We start from the raw sequence: 17,532 nt of genomic DNA on the forward strand, positions 1-17,532 counted from the left end.
ACATATATATTAGTTAACGTAATGTTGGCTGCTATTACAATGAGTCCCTAAATTTTAGTAGTTTAATTCAGTAACCCTTATCCGTCCAGTGTGGGCATTTCTGACTAGTGGGTAGAATTGGTCCCCTGCTTTCTTTCCTCTTGTGACTTCTGTCAACTCCTGGGGCATTAGAGTCCTCTGATCTAGCCAGCAGGTAGAGATAGAGGGGGTAGAGCATGCACCTCTGCTTCTTAATTGTCTTGGTCTGGGCACATCAATTCTGCTCACATGTTTTTTTAAAGATATGCCTTTTTTTTTTTTTTTTTTTGGTGAGGAAGCTTGGCCCTGAGCTAACATCTGTTGCCAATCTTCCTCTTTTTTTTCTCCCCAAAGCTCCAGTACATAGTTGTATATCCTAGTTGTAGGTCATTCTAGTTCTTCTATGTGGGACGCCGCCATAGCATGGTTTGATGAGTGCTGCGTAGGTCCGTGCCTAGGCTATGAACTTGTGAACCCTGAGCCACTGAAGCAGAGCACATGAACTTAACTACTCAGCCATGGGGCCAGCCCTGTCTGCTCACATTTAATTGGAAATTATTGGTCACGTGGTTCCACCTAGGTGCAAGGAAGAGGGGAGGGGAGGAAATATAATCCTTGACTGGCAATCAATTCCCTGTGATTGTGGAAGGAAGAGCATGAATTGTGGTGGACAGTTAGATGTCTCTACGATGGGGGTCATCAGTGTGCATATAGCATCTCCACATTATAATGTACACTCCCTTCCTCTCTAAGTACTTTGTGCTCCACACACCCAGCTCAGGAATTCTAGATGACTTGGTGACATGTGAAAATACTATATGATAATAGAGGAATTCACTCATTGTTTCAATTTGGTTCTTGTCTTAGTTCAAGTCCCTCAAGAAGCAGATCCTGAAACAAAGATATGAGCACAAGTAGTTTATTTGTAAAGTGATCCCAGGAAACACTAGTAGCGGTGTGGGGAAGTGAGACAGGGGAGAGAAGGCAATCAAATAAGATTTCGTTACCAAGCAAGTTACCACTGTGGGGATCTGGAGCTTAACTCCACTGGAGAACTCTAAGATCCAGTGTGGCACAGGCACCTCAGTTATCCAACTCAAAAGGGGAGGGGAGCTGAGGTATTTATGCACTGATGCTCATCAATTTTTGTTTGGGGGCTGCTCCCAGGGGACATTAAACTCAAAGCACTTCTGGCATGTAGAGTAGACTCCATTGGCCAGAGAAAGACCAAGGGCAAGGACTTGCATATTACTATCAGTTGAAATCTAGCCAGGCATGTACTAATATGTAACATCTGAGGGGATATTTATGGGCATGGTGCTACCAGTATCTGCTATAGTTCCAGTGTGGATCAGGCTACGTGACTCCAGCTGACTGATTAATCAGCAAGCTGCCTTGGTGTTGTTGTCTCTGTTGTACAGTGTGCCTGACGAGGAGGTCAAGACAACCACCACGAACACTCAGGTGGAAGGCGATGATGAGGCTGCATTCCTGGAGCGCCTGGCTCGGCGGGAGGAGAGACGCCAAAAACGCCTTCAGGAAGCGCTGGAGAGGCAGAAGGAGTTCGACCCAACAATAACAGATGCAAGTTTGTCGCCACCAAGCAGAAGAATGCAAAACAACACCGGGGAAAATGAAACTGCAGAAAAGGAAGAGAAAAGTGAAAGTCGCCGAGAAAGATATGAGATAGAGGAAACTGAAACAGTCACAAAGTCCTACCAGAGGAATGATTGGAGGGATGCTGAAGAAAAAAAGAAAGAAGAAAAAGAAAAGGAGGAAGAGGAAGAAGAGAAGCCAAAGCAAGGGAGCATTGAAGAAAATCAGGTAGAGGTGATGGTAGAAGAGAAAACAACAGAAACCCAAGAGGAAACAGTGGTAATGTCATTGAAAAATGGGCAAATCAGTGCAGAAGAGCCTAAAATAGAGGAGGGGAAGGAACAAGGTTCAGATGAGATTACCCATCATGAAAAGATGGAAGAGGCAGAAAGGGAAAGAGCTGAGGCAGAAAGGGCCAGATTGGAAGCTGAAGAAAGAGAAAGAATTAAAGCTGAGCAAGACCAAAAGATAGCAGAGGAGAGAGCAAGGATTGAAGCAGAAGAAATAGCAGCTGCACAAGAGAGAGAAAGAAGGGAGGCAGAGGAGAGGGAAAGAAGGGAGGCAGAGGAGAGGGAAAGAAGGGAGGCAGAGGAGAGGGAAAGAAAGGAGGCAGAGGAGAGAAAAAGAAGGGAGGCAGAGGAAAGGGAAAGAAAGGAGGCAGAGGAGAGAAAAAGAAAGGAGGCAGAGGAGAGAAAAAGAAAGGAGGCAGAGGAGAGAAAAAGAAGGGAGGCAGAGGAGAGGGAAAGAATTAAGGAGGAAGAGAGAAGAGCAGCAGAGGAGAGGCAGAGGGCAAAGGCAGAGGAAGAAGAGAAAGCTAAGATAGAAGAACAGAAAGTTAAGAAGCAGCTAGAAGAGAAAAGAAGTGGTTTGCAAGAGAAAAAGATAAAAGGGGGGAAGGTAGAAGAGAAAATGGAAGGGAAATGGGTAAATGAAAAGAAAGCACAAGAAGATAAACTTCAGACAGCTGTCCAAAAGAAACAGGTACAGTAAACATTTTGCACCAAATGTGTGATGCCTGTGACTTATGAGAAATGTAATGCGCATCAAATTTGAGTCTGAGGCCACGTTCCTACAGCCCCACGTGCTTGATCATTTGGCAAGTTGTTCATTTTTTTAGGCCATAGCAATATGCAAGCATGAAGCAATCGATTGATGGCTAAATATTCAATCGACCAAATTTGCTGGGACAGCCAGAGAGAAATTCATTGCTCTGTGCTTCGTTGTTATGAATACCAAAAAAATGAATTAACCCAATGTGGTGGTGCTGCGTTGACTTATGATTCTGCACTTGAATATAAACTCATTCCGTTTAACAACTTACCTCTGTCCCTAGCTCTACATGAGGCATGAGGACCATAACTCCTCACCTTACCCATGGTTTTGGCATTTAATACAAAATTGTAAAAGTTGAGGTGGGAAATTGACATAAAGAATCATGCTCAGAAATAGCATCTTAAGAAGGCAAAAAGAGACTCCTTGAAATCAACTGGTAATAAGGGAGTGTAAGAAGCCAATTTGGACCTTTTATTAAAAATGTCAAAACCATGATTTGCCTTCATGTAGGCCTGAGCTGAGTGTAGACTTGCAGAAAGCCATGTGACTCGGGTGGCATCCATTTATAACTGATTGGTAATTAAGAGCATACATTTTGCTTCTTTTACCATGTGGATGACGCAAATAAATCCACGTAGCACGAGGAAGGGTGGAAATATTGGCGGGGGGAATGTTTATCAGCTACAAAAGATTTTTTCTGTCTGCAAGTCTGCATTAAAAGCACTATGCCTAACTGCCCCCACCCCCAAAAGGAAAAAAGAGATGCCTGCCTATTCACCTTTCCAAAGAGATCTCTCTATCACAAAGCCTGCCTTGCGCTGGAGTTGTCTTTCACTCCTGCTTTTTACAAGGGGCTCATGAACACGGCTACCATTGAGATGATCAGGAACAGAATGCACCAAACCACATACGGGGTTTGTAAACTTGCGCAAGAAACACCATGTCACGCTAGATTTCAGTGAGCACAATGGCAGGCACACGAGAAAAAATTGGGGTGGGAAGAAAAGATCCCACGTGGCTGTTTAGAACCACTGGCACAGGGGGAGATTTGAGCACTGAGACAGCAAAAGAAGTCACCCAGCGTCACATGCAAAGTGACCTGAGCACTCTCTCACTCTTGGAAGCTAGAAAGGGCTTCTTTGAAATGAGTGACCTTACCGTTCTTGAAAATAAAAAGGAAGAAGAAAAGAGGGCTAAAGTGCAAACTAAAAGAGAAAAGGCCCAAGAAGACAAGCCTGCCTTCAAAAAAGAAGAGGTAAATATTATTGAGAAATAATCTAATCACAGAGCAACGGAGAGCAGTGTTCCATGACATTTCAGGTCTGATGATCTCAAAATTGTAACCTCTAATCCAGTGTTTTGCAAGCCATGACTCATGATCCATTGACTGGTGAAATCAACTTACAGCATCTCAAAATTAGTTAAACAGGTCAATCGGCATTTTAGAAACATGAAATAGAATGGGAAACGTCAGAGGGCATCATAGGCAGTAAGCACTGCCTTGTGATAAAATTGCCTTTCCTACTATGGGTCACAGTCAGAAAGCTTGAAAAACACTCTTCTGATTCATCTTTCCAGCTTTCTACTCTTCTAAGTGCTATTTTCTTTTCCTTGAACCATCCTACTTTCATTTCAATCATAAATATCTCCAATTGGCTTTGATTAATGATTTAACTTTCCAAAGGAAAAACATGCCCCCCCCATCTCAGTAGAAAATTTGATGAACTGAAGATGATATTTGGTTTTCAAAAGAAAAATTTGGCCAAATGTTCTGCATTGCATTTCTGAGGCACACACAGGAGCTGGTGCCAGGGTGTTTGACTGTCGGTAAGTAAATGAGTCAGTGGACCAGAGGCTGCGGCAGAGAGAATAGCTTTATGTTCCAACATATTCAAAATGCCCATCAGAAAGCCTGACCTTGTGTTAACCATTGTGCTTATGTTAGCCCCAAGTAATCCTAAAAATTGTGACAGTATCTAATAAGTTCTACATACTCGAATGTGGTAAAACTAAATTATCAAAGGTAAGAAGACTTGAATTACTTTGCCCAGGGGACTGAATCGTAGCTTTGAGCGCCAACTCAAATGGACTCTTGCTACATTTCTCTGTCCATTATGGCATATGTGAGGAAACAGAAAAATCCACATTTAGAAAATAAATGACCAGGTTAAATAGGGGGATGGCTATTTTCTTAAACGTTTTCTCATAAGATTCATGTAAAAAAGTAAGAACCCACAGTTCATGTTATATTTATTTCGTTTAAGATATGTGTTCCTCCCTGTTTCTAAGAGAACTTGTGGTGGTTTGGGAGCGAAAACTGAATGCGAACACTGTACGTTTAAAGGGAGGAGAAAGCGGAAATGCTAATGACTGGAAAACTGAATTTGGCTCCAATGAGGTAGCTGAGGATATAGTTGAACACATTGGGAACCACTGTTCTCATTTTGTAACAGAAAAACACCTACAAATTCACCTATAAACAATGAAGCTTACTGGGAACTAAACTCAAGCAGAGATGTCCCACATGGCTTCTTCTATAAAGCTAGTGTTTCATGGTGGGTGTCTTTAACTACAGAAGGAAGAGGGCATGAAATCATGACTCAGTGGTAAAGTTTATGTGAGGGAGGGGAAGCTGAAAAGGCACTGTTCCGAGTCTAAGATGTGATTTATTTTTAATGACCAAAGCATTCTATGTCCGTGTATTGTGTCCGTGAGCTAGAAAAGGCTCGTCAGCGGTCATCCAAATCATCCTATTGCCTCTTTTCAGATAAAGCCCCAGTTCAACAATGTCTGTAGTATAATGATTTCAGACCTGCCCCTTTCCCAGTTCGCCCTACAGCACATTCCAGTGTCCCAAAACTTCTGGCCTGTGTTTTGCAGAAGGCCGGATTAGCTATTCAACTCAGGCTGAAAAAAACCAAAAAAACTATCATTCCTGTTTTAATATTGTGTACATAAATTGCTAGTTGAATGACTAGATTTCTCCCTCTCCAGCTGGTTGTGTGGTTGCTTTATGTAGACAACTTTAAATCATACTTTACACGATTTAGCCATTAACACTCTCTTCCCCCCCCCCCCTTTTTTTTTTGGTTAATATTAAAAGCGTTTCCTTTCAAGGAGCTAAGTAGGCTAGGTAAACACAAACATCACGTGAACGTTCCCTGAAAAAAACATTTCCAGAAGTTACTCTAATACCAGACAAAAAACCTTCTTTCTCCCACTGGAGTTTAACTCTGTTTGTGGCAATAGATCACAGATGATCACCAACCTTGAAAATTAATTTAGCTTTCTTTTTCTCCTCTCCAACTATAAAACGTCTCTTTTTAGTTATTCACCATGAAGCTCTTTTTTTTTTTTTCTGGCCTATATCAGAAAAACAGTTTCCAGTGGAATTGTTCTTATAATATGGAAACTGATATTCATATCCTGTAGGCCAAAGCTTACCAAACATTGGTGTCCATGCAAATCACCTGGAATCTTATGAAATGCAGAATCTGACTCAGTGCGTCTGGGGTGGAGTCTGAGCTTCCCAGTGAGGTCCATGTTGGCCATGGACCAAACTTTCAATGGCACAGACATCCATGTGATAGACATTGGACCCAGAAAAAGAACTGAGGCTTCTGGATCTAACAAAAGTATGTTAAACCTAATCTGAAAAACTGTAACTTGCACCAGTTCTTCTCACTATTCTGGAATCAAATAATGCAAAGCAATACACGACAGAGACTGACAGCTCCGTCCTTTTTGACTTGCTCAATCAACTTTTTGAGTGTCTCTCTAGCACAAGGGCATGTCACTTGAATTCTCATTCCCTACACACACACTCACGTGGTATCCCTTTGGATATCTCAAATATGCAGAGTTTTGTCCCAATGGTCACATTTGGCCAGAGCCTTTCATATGCTAACGTTACCTGTATTTTCAGCACGTTAACTCTTTCAGGATACTTGGCTACCTATTAATCCATCAGCACAGATTTTCTTCATCGTAACATTTTGGCCTCAAGATCTAATGCTTTGCCCAAGAGGCTCAGAATCCCATAAGCTTGGGTTGAATTTGCTGTAGAAAACAGACCATGATGCTCCTTAAGATAAAATTTAAAGGCATTATGGAATTAATTTATTTATTGATTTCCCCCAAAAAGAAAATAATTGGTAGTCAAACTCAAATTATCGTTATTTCATTGGGAATTTTTCTAAGAAAGTTTTCCAAAGAGAATATAATAAGCATACCATCCACCATAACTTTTGCCAATAAAGGCAGAGCTTGAAAAAATGGAGGATTTTTCTTCTGTTAGACATGTATTGTTTTACAAATCTATTTTACATACATTTTTGGCCAGTAAATCAGATAATGCATTTTGGGAGAATGGAAATATCTTTGACTCCACAATAGGAGAAATGAGTTGGGAATTTCTCTTTGCATAGTGCTTCATAAACTGTGAGATTTGACTCAAGGTTTGTCTCATGGGTTCCCTTAAATGGGACCGCCTTACCCTCCACTTTGTATTACCAGATACTTCTTAACCAGGATTTAAACTCCAGTCCATGGTTTCTGGGGTTATATCCAACAACAGTAGGCTGAGATGAGAATAGGGCCTGCAGACTCCCACCTGCCCAATGAATACCCACTTATGATTGGGCAAGGACAGCCACCAAGGAGCCGAAATTAAGCTGTAGGACAGGCCAGGAGCTTCCTTCTCTTCTCTGTAGCCCCTCATGATAAATCAGGAGCCAAGAGGGAAATGACAGGATGAAGGATTAGGAGGGGATCATCTAGTCCAATTCCCTCTTTCTATATACAGAAGCCAGCATTCCAGAGAATTCAAGTGACTTAATCAAAGTAACACAGCTAGTTTGTTGACAGCACTGGCACTAAAACTCAGGTTTCCTGACTTCCACAAAAAGCTCTCAGAGAGAATGGCAAAAAACCCAGCTCTCCTCTTCAGCATATCTGAGGGATAGACTAGGTATATACACCTTGGAGAGAGAAAGATTAAAATCTTAGCTAATTAGGGCAACATGGTAGTGAATAGTCCCTCTGTAGTAATTTAGTCAAATAATACCCAGAGAAGGCAATCAGGTAAAGGACAATTGAAGGATTGTCAGTAAAGAGCAAAAAACTGTACTCTGCTTAGTAAAACATGAACTTTAGGAGTAAATCTGAAGAATAGCTGAAAAGAGGTGAGTGAGCTGGCAAGGGGAGACCATTGTGGGTAGCACCTGAGCCCTAAGTTCTCATGCTCCACCCTTCTTCTGTGGGTTTCTTTACCATGTTAGTACTTTGTCACTGTTTGTCTTGAAAAGAGCAATAATGAACCCCACCTGTTTTCACACTCATCTTTTAATAATGGGCGAGTTGATATAGGCAAAGTAATCTGGACTTCTTTACCTCCCCCAAAGCTATATAAATTCAGTTTCCTTTGAAATAATCTGTCTCATTTACCATGAGGAACTTGTAACACGAAAACCACAGAATATTAAAGCTAACACCTGCTCTCCGTGTGTCACCTCCCTCTGTCTCCCACAATAATCACAAAACCACTTCCAGAGACTAAATTATTACCTGCCATGAAAGTCAACCTAAACCCTGGAGTTTTCCTATTCCATTCTAACTGTAGTGCTTTAATTGACTACAACCATGGTCCACAGATCTCTGTGTCATCCCCCTAAAAGTAGGGTTATTATGTCTTCTAGCCTCAGAGTCCTAGTTACTCATTTGATTAGAATACAGGGGTAATCTTCCTCTGACATCCGTCAAAATAGGCTTGGCAGACCTGGCTAATTTGGTAGGTTTCCTCTTCTTTGCTCCTCAACACATTTGTGTCCTTCTCAAAGAAGTACCCTCCATCCAAGAAGAAATCTGTCCAAGCAGCCTGGCCATTCTCACACGAAAGCCAAGCTAATAATCGCTCTTCCCAGTGGAAACTGCAAACAGCCTCTCTTACACGGAGTTCCCAGAACATAATAGTTGCCAAACGGTAACACCTCCACTGCTCTTGAAAATAAAACTCCAGTGAAATCGGGGATGATCTTGACTTCCTAAAATTGTGGTCAAGGTCTCTGCTCACAGCTCACCATAGCTCATGCTCTGAGGATTTCCTCTGACCCTGACTCTACCACATTGTTCTCCAGTGGTTTGTTTCACTTCTCAGTTTTCTGGCTTCCTAACAATTTTGGGTCTTATTTGGTGACACCAAGCAAAACCTAATACAATTTTTATCATTATGTTTCTTCCTGATGTGTACTGTTGATTAGATCAAAGATGAGAAGTTTAAAAAGGACAAAGAGCGCAAAGAAGAAGTTAAGAGCTTCTTGGATGGAAAGAAGGGATTTACAGAAGTGAAGTCACAGAATGGGGAATTCATGACCCACAAACTTAAACACACCGAGAATGTTTTCAGGTAAGAAGTAGTGACTAGTAAACAGTGACTGTGTTCATATGTGAAAATAAAAATTGGTCTCCCTATCCTGGGCCTCCAGACAGAAGCGTGCTAACAGGCAACATACTTTTGTTGTGAGCTCATTGGCCATTGTCTGAGAGATACTCAGTCAGCAAGTCAGGCTGTCAATCGCTAACAGAAGACCAGTAGTCATTGCTCAGACAAGGTTTAATCTGCTTTTCCCATTATTTAGCAAGGCAGATCATGCTTGGCAGCTATGTTTTTGTTCCCTGACTTAATCTGCTCATGTAAGATCAGTTCATTAGAAAATATTATGACTGGGGTTAATATCATTCATTAACTATATGGTCATTAACTATATCATTCATTCTCTATATGGTCCGGCCAAATTCATAAGAGACCCTCCTCAGTACCATTTTCAAGAATGTATTTTCTAAAGGTTGTAAACAAAAATTACATAAAATTAAGATTGTTCTGTGGCCAGATACTTGGGAAATATTGGGTTAAATTAAGTTTATCAGATCTCTTTACCACAGGACTTTGAGGAAAGCCCCTGATGTTAATTTGCATGGAAATCTCTAAGAGGGAGGAAGAAAGCATGGGACTAATGGCTCCATCTAATACAGTTTAGAAAACCCTCTTGCATAGCTTCAGCTTCCCATCTCACCCTACTCCACCCATCGTGTTGAACATCTAGGCAATTGATTTCAGGACAGATAGACAAATATGTGCAGGTAAATCCTCACTTCTAGATACATTGGATACTGAGAGTTCCCCACCAGTTTTGTAGAAGGACTCAAGTTGCAGAAGCCTGCCATGGACACCTGGCTACACAATTCTCTGTGCCCCATTCCCGCACACATACACCCTCCAACCACTGGTGACAAATTCCAGCCTCTGTTATGTCACTGGCTGCTGTCCCAGTGTTCTGGAAAAGAGTCTTGGGTCTCCCTAATGTGGATCCCATGGGGATGTTCTTTGGCACCAACTTTGCCTATAGACCCCGTTTATCTGAACTTTTCAAATAAGAAAGTCCCCTAGCAGGTATCGTGTAGAAGTTGGACATGCTCCTCACACCAGACTTTGTGACATTCAGAAGTAGGCAGCGCTACTAGGGATGGATGTTTCTGGCTGCTCTTAAGATGCTAAGGTGTTAGGTAAATATAGTTTCCCCCAAACAATTTTTCTATACAAAATTTGAGCAGAAATCTAGTCACATTTATCCAAAGAAAGCCTAAAGAATATGGAAGAAAAGGTATGTCTCAAAGGCATGAATTAACTGTGAAGGAGTTAAAAGTGTGGAACTTATAGATATTATTTGGGATTGGCAAGAGAGTAGATATGAAAATTAAAGGCTTACTGGGAATTCATAGAAAATCTAGAAATCAAGTTGATTCAGGTTGGTAAGCTGAGTCCAAAGCTTGCTGAAGTGCCAGAATTTTAGTATTCTGAAGCCCTAGAGAAGGGTCAGGTTCATGAAAAGTGTTCAATGAATATTACCTCGTAATATTATTATTTGATGGTTTAAAATATGTTTGTAGGTAAGAGTACATTTTTGTTAAAAGAAATAATGTTAAAAAGTCTGTCCATAGGAGTTTGGTTAACAATTAGCAAACTTGCCAACTAGCTTTAGTCAAAGCTCAAATTAATAATTAACATGCCCATTGTGTGGAAATCCAGAAAGCTGAGTAATTCAAAGAGAAAAGTCACAGGGGACGGCAACAGGTTAAGCGCTGACAACTCTTTTTTTTTTTTTTTTTTTAAGATTTTATTTTTTCCTTTTTCTCCCCAAAGCCCCCCGGTACATAGCTGTGTATTCTTCGTTGTGGGTCCTTCTAGTTGTGGCATGTGGGACGCTGCCTCAGCGTGGTCTGATGAGCAGTGCCATGTCCGCGCCCAGGATTCGAACTAACGAAACACTGGGCCGCCTGCAGCGGAGCGCGCGAACTTAACCATTCGGCCACGGGGCCAGCCCCTCTTTTTTTTTTTGGCACCTGAACTAACATCTGTTGCCAATCTTTGTTTTCTTTCTTCTTCTTCTCCCCAAAGCCCCCTAGCACATACTTGTATATTCTAGTTGTGAGTGCCTCTGGTTGTGCTATATGGGACGCCGCCTCAGCATGGCCTGATGAGCGGTGCCATTTCCGCGCCCAGGATCCGAAGCAGTGAAACCCCGGGCCGCCGAAGCGAAGCGTGTGAACTTAACCACTCCGCCACGGGGCCGGTCCCTTGACAGCTCTAAAATGTGACTCTTGCCTTAATTTTTCAAGCTTTAGACAGAAAAAAATAAAAAGAAACAAACTGCCACCATATTATTAGTTTTTGTCTAGCTGCCAACGTATGTTAGTTTTAGATTCAATTAGAAGTTGATGCTGATAGAAGTAGAGACACCTGGTTTTGCTCCATGTAGTTATAAAGTGGGGAGCTGGGAAGGGAGAAGAGCTTCTATTGAGATAAGCTTAACTGAAAACAAGTTGTGTTCTTAATGGTGAAATGTCTGATGTTCATTGTGATTTACAACTAAAGAAGCCAAGCATAGGGAGGAAAACCTTCTGGAAGAAATATTAGTGGCACCCTAATGCTAAGGGCGTGCCAGCATATCTGAGCAGAGGCGATGTGGACAAATTGAAGCATCGTTCCTTATGTTTGATTTAATTACTGCCCCCTTTGATACTCCTGTTTTCTTGTAACTAGGTTGTTTTCTCTAAAACATGACAAAAAAAAATCTCAGTTTAATAAGCAAGTTATAGAAATAGCAGATTATACCAAGGGTTTTATAGAAAGTACAAAACAAGGATTTGTTTTGCTTTCTGTTTGTTTAATATGAGAATTTTTCTAATTATAGGAAAACTGTACTCATTATAAAACATTCAGAAAATAGAAGTATAAAAATAAGCACCCATCATGTAAAGATAATCACCAGTAACACTTTTTTCCAGATATTCTCTATGTATATACACTCAAAATAGACACACATATATACCTATAGTATGTATATGTGTGAATAGAATTATAAATCTATATCTAAATTGATTCTTGCATTGCACATAATCTTAGCTGGCTTTCTATACCAATGAATATAAGCCTACAATTAAAGAGTGTTCCACCGGATGGACTATTGTGGTTTATTTAACCAGTCCCTAATGATGGGTGTTTTGAACGTCCAAAATGAAGGCTGAGTGACACCTAGTGGAATCCAGAGAAGTTTCTATAGGCATGTGTTTTGCCAGTCCAACTGAACACTGACATGATGAACACAGAGAGGGCAAACTCATCTCTGAAGATGGAAAAACCTTAAATTAACTGAGAGTGGAAATTTTCTCTCTGGAGTCACAGGCCTATGAACCTATAAGACCCTGAAAGAGCAACATCAAGTTTAACCTTGACTGAGTTCAAAATAAGAGTTCATTTTTAACCGTCAAGAATCTAGTACAATGTTTTTAAACTTTTTGACCTCAACTCTTAGTAAGAAATAAGTTTTACATCATAACCCAGGACATCTCTACATATATATTTATAACTGAAACAAACATGTCAAGAAATGGTGAATTCCCGTGTTCTATGCAATGCACTCTGATGTTTTCTATTTCATTTTTTAAAATGCTGATTACAGTTCACTAAACTGATTTTCCAAACTGCAGCTTGAAAAGCACTGTCCTAAAGGGCTTAGTATATTCAGCACTACCTCAATATTTAAAAAGCATGAGATGTACACATAAGATCAGTATTGGCAATTGGGTAATGTTGATCTCATTTTGTGTTTTATTCTTCCTTGACACTAGACAGTGGTAATTCATCTGTTCGTTAGACAAGAGTGTCAGAAATAGGCTACTTATGTTCAGATGTGGTTAAGGATGCCCTCACTACTTGTTGATAAGTGTTTAAATAAGATTTCTTCTTTTTTATGGCTGAATAATAATCCATTGTTGTATATGTACATATATCACATTTTCTTTATCCATGGATGGACACTGAGGTTGTTTCCATATCTTGGCTATTATAAATTATGCTGCAATGACCATGAGGGTACAAATATCTTTTCAAGTTAGTGTTTCATTTTTTTCGGATAAATACCCAGAAGTGGAGTTGCTGGATGACATGGTAATTCTATTTTTAAATTTTTGAGGAACCTCCATGCTGTTTTCCATAGGGGTTGCAGTATTTTACAATCCACCGACAGGGCCTGTTTGCCCCATCGTACAACTAAGGAAACCGAGGAAGTGGCAGAGCGGGGACTCAGATTCAGACCTTGAGATTCCGGGCTGACCCCAACCTACACCTTGGGTTGGTGTGAAGAGCCACTGTCAAATGATGGGCAGTGGAAATTTCTGCAGTGCGGAATGCAAAGCCTGCAGACTGACATCCTCCCTCCAGGGGAGGCTGCAAGACAGACTTGTGTCACACTCCTTTGCATTTCTCCACAGCCGCCCAGGAGCGAAGGTGGGTGAGGCCAAGGAGGCTGAAGGCGCTTCCCAAGTGGAAGCCGGCAAGCGCCTGGAGGAGCTTCGCCGCCGCCGCGGGGAAACCGAGAGCGAAGAGTTCGAGAAGCTCAAACAGAAGCAGCAGGAGGCCGCCTTGGAGCTGGAAGAGCTGAAGAAAAAGAGGGAGGAGCGAAGAAAGGTTCTGGAGGAGGAAGAGCAGAGGAGGAAGCAGGAGGAAGCAGAGCGAAAAGTCAGAGAGGAGGTAAGGAGAGCACAGCCCGTCCAGCCAGGGGGCGCTGCAACTTACCCCAGCCCCTGAATACACATCTCAGGTGACCCTTCTAGTCCAGAGGATGATTTTTTCCCAGGTGAAATGCTGCTTCTCTGTTGAGCATGGACTCTTACAAATACATTTCTAGAACAGTAAACTTACTGTGTGCTAGGCATGGTTCTAAAATCTTTATACATATTAATTTATCCAATGCTCATAAGAACTCTCTGATAATGGGTACATGTATTGTCTTCATTTTACGGATGAGCAAAGTGAGGCACAGAGAGGTGTTTTTTTTCGTAATTTTCCCAAGGTCCCACTTGTCTTAACTCATTAATTACCCTTTACTGTCCCTCAATAAAGAACAGTAGAAAGCTGAGAAGGATGAAAAGGTCTGCAGATTAGTTACAAGACCTAAGAGTCATATAATAGTTGTTTTGCTATTTGAAGAGTTTTATAGAGAAGATTTAAGAAAGGCAGTTTTGTTTTTTTAGTGGAAGAGTACGTAGACTAGATTTTCTCAGGCAGGGACAGTATCTGCTTTGTTCATTACTGTATACCCAGGACCCAGCACAGCGTCAGTCATATAGTGGGAGCCCAATAATTATGAACAAACCTTTTAAGACAGAGCTAGAAACAACAGATAAAGTTACAAGAAGGCAAATTTTGAAAACAGAAAAAGTGCTTAACGAATCACAACTTATATTGTTACAGTTTACAAGGTGCATCCTTTCCTTTCATCCCTGGGTACATTATTATTCCCAATTTATGGACAAAGAAACCAGGAATCGAATAGTTTGAGTGACTTTTGTGAAGTCACGCATCTAAAAAGCAATGGAATCAGTATTGGGAGCCAGGTCCTCCAACTCAGCCTAGAGCTTTTCCCACTAATCTTAGGAGACAGTGATCTCTCGTCATTCAAAATATGCAAAAAGACTTTCGATGACTTTCTGATGTGGATCTTCTATAGAATTTCCTAGAACTATGTGGAAAGTTTAGATAAATTATTCTAAGATCTCTTCCAAGTCCAGCTCTCAATGAGCCAATGACCTCTGGTTGAGAAGTAATTGGGATGATAGAGCTTTAGAATCAAACACAACCGGGCTTGTATCCTAATTGCCACTTGCAAGCTGGGACCTTGGGAAAGTTACTGGACCACTCTAAGACTTCTTTTCTTTGTCTGTGAAATAATGTCTCCTTTCAGGATTAACGCGATGATTAACTAGATCATTGTATTCACAGTGCCTGGTACATAATAGGCACACAGGAGGTGGTAGTTACATAATTATTGTTATCATTGTTGTTATTGTTTAGAGGAGGAGAGAATCAATGAAGACAGACTGAACTCTTAAAAATGGATTGAACCTAGGAGATTATTTGGTCTAACCTCCTACCAAGCACAGTGTCTTAATCAGTTTAAGCTGCTATAACAAATTACCATAGTCTGGGTGCTTTACAAGCAACAGAAATGATTTCTCACAGTTCTGGAGGCTGGGAAGTCCAAGATCAAGGGCAGCAGGTTCTGTGTCTGATGAGGACCTGCTTGATGGTTCATAGATAGCTGTCTTCTCTCTGTGTCCTCACATGAGGCCTCTTTTATAAATCACTAATCCCATTCAAGAGATCTCCATCCTCATGATCTAATCACCTTGCAAAGGCCCCACCTCTTAATACCATCACATTGAGGGTAAATATTACAACATATGAAGTTTGGGGAAACACAAACATTCAGTCCATAACACACAGGATCCTTCTGCAACATCCTCTGACAGATAGACCCATCCAGTCTCTGCTTGAAAGCATCCAATGATAAAGATCTTACAGTTTGAAAACTACAAAAAATTGCATGAATCCCAGAAAATCGTTCATAGAGGATGGGCAACTTGACTAGAGCTCTGGAGTTTTTGCCTGAGAGAGAAGACAGGGGAGAGAAGACAGGCCAGCAAAGAAGGGACAGAGAGGCTAATGAGACGGATTGTAAACATCTGTGATTTCACTGCCGTGGTGCAATAGCTACACCATTTCAGATTTGTCAAACCATTTAAAATAAGCTACTCACTTGAGGTGTGGACCACCATAAAATCATCTCTTGTACAATTTGGAAAATTTAGTACCATATATTTACATAACTTTTTACATGTTACCTCATTTGTCTTCACAACTCTCCTAGGAAGGAAGTAGAAGGGATATTTACATTAATTTTCCACTTACGGAAATGGAAGGTCAGTGTTAAATGACTTGCAGGATCTTGATGATAATGATAAACATCCTGAGGACTAGTCTAAGCATTTTCTGTAGGCTTTCTCATTTGTCCTCAATAAAACCCTATCCATTGGGTGCTATTATTATCCCCACTTTACAGATGAGGAAACTGAGGCACAGAGCAGATAAGTAATGTGGCCGGGGTTGCACAGTTGGGAAGTGGCAGTGCCAGCGTGCGAGTCAGGTAGTTGGACTCGAGAACTCAGGCTTAACCACTAGGGAGCGCCCTTGAGGAAGGGGCAGCAGCCAGTCTAGAACCTGGGCCTTTTCCCTTGGGGACTATACTCTTTCCCCTACAGCAATCTTTCCTTTTGGCTTGAAGCTGATGTTCATGTCCTTGTCATCTCTTCTTTCTCTCTTAGGAAGAGAAGAGGAGGCTAAAGGAAGAGATTGAAAGGCGAAGGGCAGAAGCTGCTGAGAAACGTCAGAAGATGCCAGAAGATGGACTATCAGAGGATAAGAAGCCATTCAAATGTTTCACTCCCAAAGGTTCATCTCTCAAGGTATCCTCCCTGCAGAAAACCTTCTTATAATACCTCTGTTAGAGTAGAAACTTGATCTGAGCCCCTTATTTAGTTATTCCTTATTCGAAGACTTTGCTTCATTTATTTTTTGGTCTTTCTGGCAGCCATTTCACAGCTTCTCTTTATTTTCAACGTATGGAAAAGAGAGAGAAAGGGGAGAAATCTGTACCTGTTGTTTATTAGATGCTTTGGTATATGTTAAAATGACATTCAGCGATTATTCTAGGTTTCACTGACCCATGTTCTCCAAGTGCCTCATTGCTTTCGGTAACTGAAAATGGACACATTTAAAGTTTATAAAATGGGCAAATATATTATAAAGCTTTAAGCTGCTTTTCATGCTAGCTGTTCATTTTTCTTTGTCATTATTAAAAGCAGGGCAGCTGGAAATGGTCCTGGTCGAATTTGAAAGCTATTAGCACAGGAGGAGGTGAATGTGACTCGCACAGGGTCCTTTGCCGGGATGAGTTTGGTCCACTCCTGCCTTCAAGGAGCATAGCTCCTAATTGATGTAAGACAGGAGTGCTGCCAAGAGAAAAGAGAATGAGCAGGAAGGAGCTGAGTCAGGGAGATGATGGAATGGTTGAGATGTAAATAAAAGAGAGCAGGGTCAAGAAAGTACTATCTATTATTTATACTCAATCTGCCATTATTTTCAAATATATTTTTTGCTTTGAGGGTTAACATTTATTGAGCACCTGGCACAGTGAAGATACTCAATAAGTATTTGTTGAATGAGTAAATGGATGAATGAATCTTCAGAGATTGGAACTTTTAAGACTTTTATTTCACCCTCATTTTCCATCAGCCTGGCTGGGTTACAGAGCATCAACAATACTGGCAAAGAATAAAAAAAAAAAATACAGCCAGGCTTCAGCTGGTTAAGTGTGTGCATGTGTGTTATCTGTAAATGTCTGTGAGGTCATATCCTGTGCCACAGTAAATGACCAAAAGCCAGTTACTTACATTTTATAGTCCTGTTTC

General features: G+C 41.0%; 1 protein-coding gene across 22 annotated transcripts in view; it reads left to right on the forward strand.

Moving 5' to 3' along the window:
* CALD1 (caldesmon 1) overlaps window positions 1–17,532 on the forward strand; it is a 183,309-nt gene that overhangs the window by 148,925 nt on the left and 16,852 nt on the right. For 13 of the 22 annotated variants that reach the window (XM_070617764.1, XM_070617767.1, XM_070617768.1 and 10 more), the window contains 4 exons: window positions 1,440–1,842; window positions 8,925–9,070; window positions 13,495–13,753; window positions 16,387–16,527. In XM_070617764.1, coding sequence (XP_070473865.1) covers window positions 1,440–1,842; window positions 8,925–9,070; window positions 13,495–13,753; window positions 16,387–16,527 — 949 coding nt within the window. Of the gene's footprint in view, window positions 1–1,439; window positions 2,596–3,844; window positions 3,923–8,924; window positions 9,071–13,494; window positions 13,754–16,386; window positions 16,528–17,532 lie in introns of all 22 variants that reach the window. The other 9 variants (XM_070617755.1, XM_070617758.1, XM_070617759.1 and 6 more) reach the window with 1 other exon arrangement.

Source organism: Equus przewalskii, chromosome 4 (assembly GCF_037783145.1).
Source record: "Equus przewalskii isolate Varuska chromosome 4, EquPr2, whole genome shotgun sequence".
NCBI lineage: Eukaryota > Metazoa > Chordata > Mammalia > Perissodactyla > Equidae > Equus > Equus przewalskii.